Raw genomic sequence first — 9,849 nt, forward strand, 5'->3', positions numbered from 1 at the left:
GAGAACAGGAAATGAAAGTAGAGCATTCTACATTACGAACTTGCGTGCCTTTTGCCCAAAACTTCCAAGAGTCGAAGAGTTGAATTTGATGACGCTTCTCATGGAATTGTCAAAGCAAAATTACGTCACTAAAAAACAAATTATAACGCCACTTGTAAGTTCTCAAAGGTTTATCAGAGGAGACAGCAAACGCAATAGTGTTTTGTTACGAGAATGACAATTATCTTGGTAACTTTGTTGTCATTAGCTGTGGAATATTATGTCCTTGCCAGAAACGACCTCGTATTTAGAAACGACCTCATTTACATGATACACACCCGTGTGATTATATGGTTATGCTATGACATGGGGGGGGGGGGGGAGGTTTCTCTCTCACGTATCTAACATTAAAAACAATCGTGTTGTCTACGATGCCAGCCATTCTTGATCTTAACAATAATACCTCAATTGTACTAAGTTGTATTTGCGAGCATTTTAGAAAATAATGACCATGTGCAAAACAGTGACCATCAGACCTTTAAAACAGAGGTCAGATGAAAGTTTTCCTGGACATTTTACCTTGACAAATAGAATGATATCACAGATTGTGAGCGTCCTGTGTGCATGCCCTGGACATTTTACCTTGACAAATAGAATGATATCACAGATTGTGAGCGTCCTGTGTGCATGCCCTGGACATGTTACCTTGACAAATAGAATGATATCACAGATTGTGAGCGTCCTGTGTGCATGCCCTGGACATGTTACCTTGACAAATAGAATGATATCACAGATTGTGAGCGTCCTGTGTGCATGCCCTGGACATGTTACCTTGACAAATAGAATGATATCACAGATTGTGAGCGTCCTGTGTGCATGCCCTGGACATGTTACCTTGACAAATAGAATGATATCACAGATTGTGAGCGTCCTGTGTGCATGCCCTGGACATGTTACCTTGACAAATAGAATGATATCACAGATTGTGAGCGTCCTGTGTGCATGCCCTGGACATGTTACCTTGACAAATAGAATGATATCACAGATTGTGAGCGTCCTGTGTGCATGCCCTGGACATGTTACCTTGACAAATAGAATGATATCACAGATTGTGAGCGTCCTGTGTGCATGCCCTGGACATGTTACCTTGACAAATAGAATGATATCACAGATTGTGAGCGTCCTGTGTGCATGCCCTGGACATGTTACCTTGACAAATAGAATGATATCACAGATTGTGAGCGTCCTGTGTGCATGCCCATGATTGTGTTTGTTTCCTCTCGCGTTTGGTTTGATTTACTTGTGAATAGTGGTTCACACACGATATTTGAAATCTGTCGATAATTATGTTATTCCACGTCGAACTTTTCCCGACAAAATGAATGTGTAAAGTGCACGCGACAATCAAGTTTACTTGTGTGTGTTTTCAACTCAACAAAACAACAACAATTTTCTACTCGCTGTAGCTAAATGTGGCTCCGATTTATAAAGTTTAGTTTATTTATGTTTTACATTGTCGAACATCAAAACAAAACGAAAACACAACAGAAAGCAGTGTTGGTTAATTCTTCATCGCATTTTTGTCAGCCTGTTTCTGCCTTCTTCAAAATGGCCATTATCGAACAACGTAAAAAGATAAACATGTTTGTGAGAAAAGGACAACGTGTCGTATTCTAAACCCGGGTTAACAACATGTCAATTGGGGTTGTTGGAAGCGACTCTCCCCTGACACGCACAAGCTTCTTGGTGAGAGCGATGACCCTTCAGACAAATCCCAGGGTGGGCTAACACTGTCACCTACCCATCTCCACCATCATCTCAGCAAAGCACAAGGCACATAATATGTGAAAACATGGATCTGGAGCCGGTTTCATGGACTCACAGTGGTCACTGATTTCGATTTTCAATTTGTTTCAAGCTCTACAAATAATGTATCGCCTTTTGAATCAAGGAGGATATTTTGTCATAAAACAAAAAGTTTGATCACAGCTACCAATCACAATTTGTAAATTTAATAGCGAATGATTATAAAGCCTTTGCGAATGTTTTAGATTTGGTCAATTGAAGCTTTTCATTTTTTTTGCTTCCAGACATTAAACAACAAAGAGAAAATATAGAGTACTGATACACTTTTGTGGGAAGTATTTAAATCTTGACACTGACAGTCGGACCACGGCTTTGTCATTCGGTGCTGGGGGAGGGCAGCACTGTATTTGGGCTTATCCCCGTGCGAAAGGTCACAGTCGGCCGATTGAACTCTTTTTCATCAAACCCAAGGTCGTTTGATTTCTGCATTTCACTCCTTCAACTGCAGTTGACCGACTGTGTTGCTAGCCCATGCAACCGGCCCCTGGTCTGAAAGCTGATCGGGGGATTCGGTGCGGATCATGATTGTCCAAGAGTGAACTGCGTCGTGCAAAATAAACAACCTTGATACGAGATCACGGTTCTTCTTTGTTATTCCAGTCACGCAAATCCTGTGTTAAAAAGTGCTAAGCGTATGGAATGCGTGGAAAGTAACTCGGGTTTGTGCCTTCAGTGCAAACTGAATGTCAGGGTATAATTATATTGTCTGAGTCACGCACTAGTCCTAATTCTTGCTAAGTTTACTTACACACGACTCTTTGCTTGCAATGACAAACAGTATGGCACAAACAGAAGTAGAAACTCAAACGTTTTAGTAAACCCTCAACTGAACATACGCGGTCTCGACACTTTCCGTGTTCATGGGCACATACTAAGGACGTTAATGCGGTTGCTTGCTTCAGGGAAACACCTGCTGAAATAACAATAACAACAACAATAAAAACACACACACACACACACACACACACACACACACACACACACACACACACACACATATATATATATATGTATAGGTTACAACACGAGTGGTTTTTTATATGGCTTGTATTTCAGTCAAGACCCAGCGGATGAATATCATCGGGAGACACGAGCCTTTGGCGAGTGGCTCTCGATTGATATTCCCGCTGGGTCTTGACTGAAATACAAGCCATATAAAAAACCACGAGTGTTGTAATCTGTATATCCCATTCTACCATCAAACACAAAGTGTAGACTACTAGCGGCACTTTTGCGATCTGTGGAGTGTGAAACAGTGTTTTCAGCGAGACATGGCCTTTTTGCAACCTTAAACTAAGTGACCGTCGCTGAAAAAATAAAACGAATGAGTGCATCTATAAGTACGCGGTAACACTACTTTCAGACCGTTTAAAAGCGTTAAGTAAAGGTTCATAAGTTGCAAGAAAGTAATGAAGTCGTATAGAAATCCATTTAGTTGAAGCGCACAATTCTTTTGCGTTTCAGGTCGGCGGAACGGGGAAACCGGTTTGGCCCCCATTTGGCTTACTCGACTCGATTCAGAATCGATTCCACGTTGTTTTTTTCGAACGCATTATTATACAATTAGTCTTATTGACAGAGAAGCAAATTTTAGGGAACACATATGTAGATTTAACCATTTGCTCCCTATTTGAAATGTATCTACATGTTTTGCGAGTGTGTTTGCATGAACCTAAACTGGTATTGATGCGATGAAAACAGGACCCAAGTCTGTCACCGCCGCTTGATTGCATTTTGAAAGAATATGACTGGATTACGGAAAAATACACACATGTTAAGTTCTTAGATACCTTCATCGCCAATGTGGACTTACTGCAGAGCCAGGCAAAAGAGTAGACTTGCTCGCAAAACACGTGAAACAGCTGATGATAGCGAAGCCCAACCGTGCCAGGTAAGGACGGTCTGACAGATTCTCAAAAGTCGTCTGCTAACGAAGCAAGGGGAGGGTACTCGTGTTTTTGTTTTGGTTCGCTAGCATCTGGTTATCTTGTAAGTTGAATGTTCGTTTTTTCCCACCTGCATTGCTTTCATAATGAAAGAAACGTTTGCTTATTGCATCTCATACATCAGATCAGTTCTGAGATTCATTTTTGCGTGCAACTGATATGGTTTTCTGAGCCGTGCAATACGATTTTGGAACTTCATACAAATGTGTCACATTGTTCGGCGCGAGGTCAAAGGTCGGGAGCAAAGTAGTTCTTCGCCCAAATCGGAATCTGCACTATCATATATTTTTTTGAGTCCATGATGTATTTATTGAGCTATAAAAATACAACATATATACCCATACTGAAGTAACAGAGACAAAGAAGGGAGGTCATGGGATATATATATATACAAAGGGACTTTGCATTGTAAATCTCGGTCCCCCTTGAGGAGGGTCTGATGCTCCCAATAGGCTGTCTGCGAAGGGATACTTATTTCTCTCTCTTTCTCTGCTAAGAGATTTTAACAAATCTCGGAAGAAAGTCTCTGCTGACTTTCAATTGTTTCTTTCAGAATTTCTGATGTTATATACATATATATACACACAAACACACACACACACACACACACACACACACTCTCAATCTCATACAAACACACACACCCCACACATACACACACACACACACACACACACACACACACACACACACACACATACAAAACAGTACCAGCAATAATCACACGACATGCAGACAGTCGTGCATTAAGACAGACAGTGAAAGGGGGGTGGGGGGGGGGCTGACAGGGGTGGGGGGTGGCTGACTATACACACAGAGGGGGGGGGGGGATCACCACTGCACTTGCTTGCTGCTTCCCCCGCCTAGCCATTCCTATACGCCAAATGCTGTCCCCGATAGCTCACACGGCGGCTCAGAAAAATCGATCGATCTTGGGGGAGGGGGGGGGGAGGAGTTACAGCAGGCACGAGGAGGGTACAGGCTCGTGGCTTACCCTGACTAAACCGAGTGCGACACAGTGAAGTCATGTTACGTTTTTCTCTCACACTCTTCTGCCACGGAAGGATTACCTCTGAGGAGGGACTCCACGCATGCGCATGAGAGCGAAAAAACGTATCTGTTTTCCATCCGCCACGAAGACTGACTGTGTTGTCGTCAAGACGAAGGACCGAGGACTCCGCTGAGAGAAAAACAAGCGAGAGAAAGGAACACAACAATCAAGCAGAATGGCGGCCGTGTGAAGAGACAAGGAGAGGGAGAGGCAAGAAGAGGAGAGAAGGAAAGCACGCACGAACAAGGAGTGAAGGACGTTGCGAGGCCAAGGGGGCGAGAGAGAAGAGAAAGCAGTCATAACTTTTCTCCTGTCTTGCTCAGTCTTTCGTCTTTGTCCACGATGCAGGATTCGTCGTCTTCTCGTCGTCACGCTGGCACATGGCTTTGTGGTGCGGAGTAGCTGGTGTCCACACGTGTGTCTTGCCTGTGGGTGTGGGAACACTACCGTGACTGAGTAAGTAGACTATTCTGACCAACAGACCTAGCGTGGAGGAATATTTTCACAACGAAACTGAAGGAGTTACCCAAAGAAGTGGCGTTCTTAAAATAGTGTTACATTCAGAAAGTTAACTTAAATGTGTAAATATTCAAAAAACGCCATTGTATTTTTCTCTGTGAAAGGAATAGGCTGTACCAACTATAGAACAATGTGTATGGTGACATAATAAATAAATAAATGGAACCTGTGTGGAGTAATAGTTCCTGTTTGGTGCAAAACAAAACACGGTAAATCAAATACTGGTTTAAACCACTACTTGGGTAAATTGAGAGCGTGTCAATTAATGCGCAGTGCTGACATACACAAATCCGAAACAGAAAAACAGCTAACGTTCCAAAACATACACAGCCTTAACAAATCAAAACAATTGACCAAAGCAGGTTGTTAGGCAAACCAAAGACCAAGGAGGTACCTTCGCGAAACACCTGCACCAGAGGGCAACGTGAGTGTGTAGCCATATGTGCCCACGGAGGATGACCACTGGAGTTAACACCTGTGCGGAGAGCAAGTGGACATACCTGTGACCATGGAGGTGCTGAGAGCGTTGCACGTGCTGGCCGCTCGCTGTCACCTGCAGACTGTCTTCTTCCTCTTCCTCCTCTCCTCCCGCCCTCTGCTTATACCTGGCGTGCTGGACGAGGTCAGGATAGGTGAGTTTAATCACGTGATGATGTGAATGAGAATGTGTTGATAGAGATATTCTTGCAGGTGGAGGTCGAATGTTGTTGTTGTTGCTGTTGCGTTTTTCGTGTGCTTGTTAGGCCACACAAAAAAATAGGTCTGTTTACGGTAACATAGGCCAAAAAAATAGGGTCGGTAGGTCGGGATTTGTTTTGTTTTTTTCTCCAAAAAACCATATTTTTACGTTATTTGTTTTTTTTGTTGTTTTTTTTCCCTAATGCCAAAAACAAATCTAGGGTCGCGCAAAAAAAAATAGGGTCGGTCGGGTTACCGTAAACAGACTAATTGTTTTGGGCCTTATTTTCTCTTTGTTCTGCGTATTTGTTTGGTTTTTGTTTGTGTTTGTGTTTTGTCTTCTTCGCTTCTGTATCTGTGATGTTGCAGCTTTTGCTGTTGCTATTGATCGTTTTCTCATGTTTGCTTTTGACAGGAAATGTGTGACAAGCAGCAAAAGAAATGAGTTCTCTCACCTTCAAACATCACAATCATTTGTTTTTGCCCTGACTTCTGCCTTGCTTTCCATACAAAACATACGGTCATTTTCTGTGTCCTTTTTAGTATGTGTTTATTCTTTTGTGAGCTGGTTTTTTTTCGCCGTGTCATCATGGACAATACGTGGGCGGGGATGTAGCTCAGTCGGTAGCGCGCTGGATTTGTATCCAGTTGGCCGCTGTCAGCGTGAGTTCGTCCCCACGTTCGGCGAGAGATTTATTTCTCAGAGTCAACTTTGTGTGCAGACTCTCCTCGGTGTCCGAACACCCCCGTGTGTACACGCAAGCACAAGACCAAGTGCGCACAAAAAAAGATCCTGTAATCCATGTCAGAGTTCGGTGGGTAATAGAAATACGAAAATACCCAGCATGCTTCCTCCGAAAGCGGCGTATGGCTGCCTAAATGGCGGGGTAAAAACGGTCATACACGTAAAACCCGTGTGCGTTTCAGCCCATGAACGAACAAACAAAAAAACATGGACAATACGTAATTGGCAGTCAGACTCACGTCGCGTACACGACAGACTTTCTCCTTTCCCCTGGCTCTTTTCCAACTCGCCGACTAAGAAAAAGTACTGTCCAAAAACAAGTTCTCTCTTCTGCCCTCAAGAAGATTACAATGCAATCACGTGGCCGGCGGATTACGCCTTCTCTGGTTTAACGTTTGAAACCAATGTTCAAGTGACTTGTCTACCACTGTCCCGTTGACCTATTTAACGCGTGTTTACTTTCCGGTGGATGAAACTAAGTTACGGCACCTTTGTTTGTGTGTTTGTTTGGATGTCTTGTGGTTCGTTTATGTTTGTCAGTAAGTCTCCCTCTGCCTGTCTGTCTGTCTGTCTGTTGTTCTGTCAGTCTGTCTGTGCGCATACACACACACACACACACACACACACACATACGCACGCTCACACACACACACCACACACGCGCTTGCACGTACACACACACACACACGCGCGCACACACACACACACACACACACACACACACACACACACACACACACACACACACACACACAAATATATGAACTTTGCAAATCATTTCTCTGATGCACAACTTATATATTTTTGTGTGTCATTATTTATGTCTAACAAAATGGCGAAAAACAGCAGACCTTTCAGAGGATAGAGCTCACTCCGCAAAATACCACTACTGCCGGAATCACTTCATTGGTTTGATGTTTGGCATTTTGGATAACAACAAAAAGGTCCTTCATTACCACGTTGGTCTTTGGTATACGCTTTGTTGCCGATATTCCCAACAAGCAAGGCGAGATATTAATGTAACAGGAATGCAATGTCTCCAGCGTAGTTCTGATTTTCTGCATTATGACATTTTAAGGAAATATCACAAGAACCCACGAATATTCGATCAGGCCAATTCTCAAGCTGGTGCTGTTGTTAGAACTGTAGTTTGTGAACACTTTGGTCAACTCTTTCCCCTCTTTCTTTGAGGATTATATTTAACTGACTGAAATTCAACCTAAATTTAACGTTGCGGTTTCGTGTGCGTGTGTGTGTGTGTGTGTGTGTGTGTGTGTGTGTGTGTGTGTGTGTGTGTGTGTGTGTGTGTGTGTGTGTGTGTGTGTGTGTGTGTGTGTGTGTGTGTGCCCGCACGTACATACACACTTTTTATTTACACACACACACACACACACACATACATACACACACACATACACATACACACACACACACACACTCACACACACACACACACACACACACACACAAACACAGGAAAACATGATACACTAAAAAAAAGTGGATGCCTCACTAGCCAAGAACCACAGTATCGTTGCCCGCAAGGCTTTTGTGGAGTACGACCGAAGTACACCGAGCTCTGCCAAAAAACACTACGCGGACCTCAGCTGTCTGATTAAAAGCTGCACTAGGGAGAGAAAAAGTAGAGTAAAGTATTCGCATAGATCTAGACAAATAGGTGGCGTGTGCTGTGTTTGTTTGACCTTTGTCTGAAACAAGCTTTAAACTTCACACGTGATTTTGTGTGAAAACAATGTTAATTTCGTATAGAGTGGCCAAAGAATTCCTGCTTGGACACGCTCGATGTGACTGGTGTTGACCGAGACGATTGCTTGCCGTGCACTCTGTTTGCTAGACTTATGCCTGAAACAAGCTCTCCTTCATACAAGTGGTTTGAAAAAAGGAATAGAATTGTGCATAAAGTGGTCAAATGGTGGATGTCTGGACAGTGTCATCGTGTCCTTGATCTGTCTCTTTGTCTCAACAAGTTCTGATCCTGACACGGGATTTTTGATAATGAAGTTAATTCCGCGCGGAATGGACAAAGGATGATTGTCTGGATAATGTCCTACCGGCTGGCCGTGACCAAGACAAATACTTGGTGTGTGCATGTGCTTCACCTATGCCTGAAACAAGCTCTTTTAATGAAGATAATTTCCCACAGAGTGGTCAAAGTATATGGCTGGACAGTGTTTTCCTTGTTTGAAACAAGCTCTGGTCCCGAAAAGTGTTTTCTTTGTTTTCATTATGAAGTGAATTCCGCACACAGTGGTCAAATTGAATGCCTGAACAGCGTCATCCTTGCTGGCAGTGACCCAGACAAACGATAGGTGTGCCCGTTTTACATTTAGTCAAGTTTTGACTAAATGTTTTAGCATAGACGGGGAATCAAGATGAGGGTTGTGGTGTATGTGTGTGTGTGTGTGTGTGTGTGTGTGTGTGTGTGTGTGTGTGTGTGTGTGTGTGTGTGTGTGTGTGTGTGTGTGTGTGCGTGTGTGTGTGTGTGTGTGTGTGTGTGTGTGTGTGTGTGTATGTGTTTGTGTATAGAGCGATTCAGAGAAACTACTAGACCGATCTTCATGAAACTTTACATGAGAGTTCCTGGATATGATATCCCCACCCCCCGCGGGTTAGGGGGAAGAATTTACCCGATGCTCCCCAGCATGTCGTAAGAGGCGACTAACGGATTATGTTTCTCTTTTTACCCTTGTTAAGTGTTTCTTGTATAGAATATAGTCAATTTTTGTAAAGATTTTAGTCAAGCAGTATGTAAGAAATGTTAAGTCCTTTGTACTGGAAACTTGCATTCTCCCAGTAAGGTAATACATTGTACTACGTTGCAAGCCCCTGGAGCAAATTTTTGATTAGTGTTTTTGTGAACAAGAAACAATTGACAATCTCCCCCCTTTCCCCGTCGCGATATAACCTTCGTGGTTGAAAACGACGTTAAACACCAAATAAAGAAAGAATGATATCCCCAGACATATTGATCATTCTTTTGATACATGTTTTTGATGACGTTATATCCGGCTTTGTACAAGTTGAGGCAGCACTGTCATGCTCTC

At 43.1% G+C, this 9,849-nt stretch overlaps 1 protein-coding gene across 2 annotated transcripts in view; it reads left to right on the forward strand.

Moving 5' to 3' along the window:
- The first annotated feature begins 4,817 nt into the window (after positions 1-4,817).
- The window catches only part of LOC138969535 (glutamate receptor-like), a 134,339-nt gene continuing 129,307 nt past the window's right edge, over positions 4,818-9,849 (forward strand). The window contains exon 1 of one of the 2 annotated variants that reach the window (XM_070342362.1): positions 4,818-5,993. In XM_070342362.1, the coding sequence (XP_070198463.1) occupies positions 5,870-5,993 (124 nt within the window). In that variant the 5' untranslated portion in view covers positions 4,818-5,869. The remainder of the gene's footprint in view (positions 5,994-9,849) is intronic. The other variant, XM_070342361.1, reaches the window with a different exon arrangement.

This window comes from Littorina saxatilis, linkage group LG6 (genome assembly GCF_037325665.1).
Source record: "Littorina saxatilis isolate snail1 linkage group LG6, US_GU_Lsax_2.0, whole genome shotgun sequence".
Lineage (NCBI taxonomy): Eukaryota > Metazoa > Mollusca > Gastropoda > Littorinimorpha > Littorinidae > Littorina > Littorina saxatilis.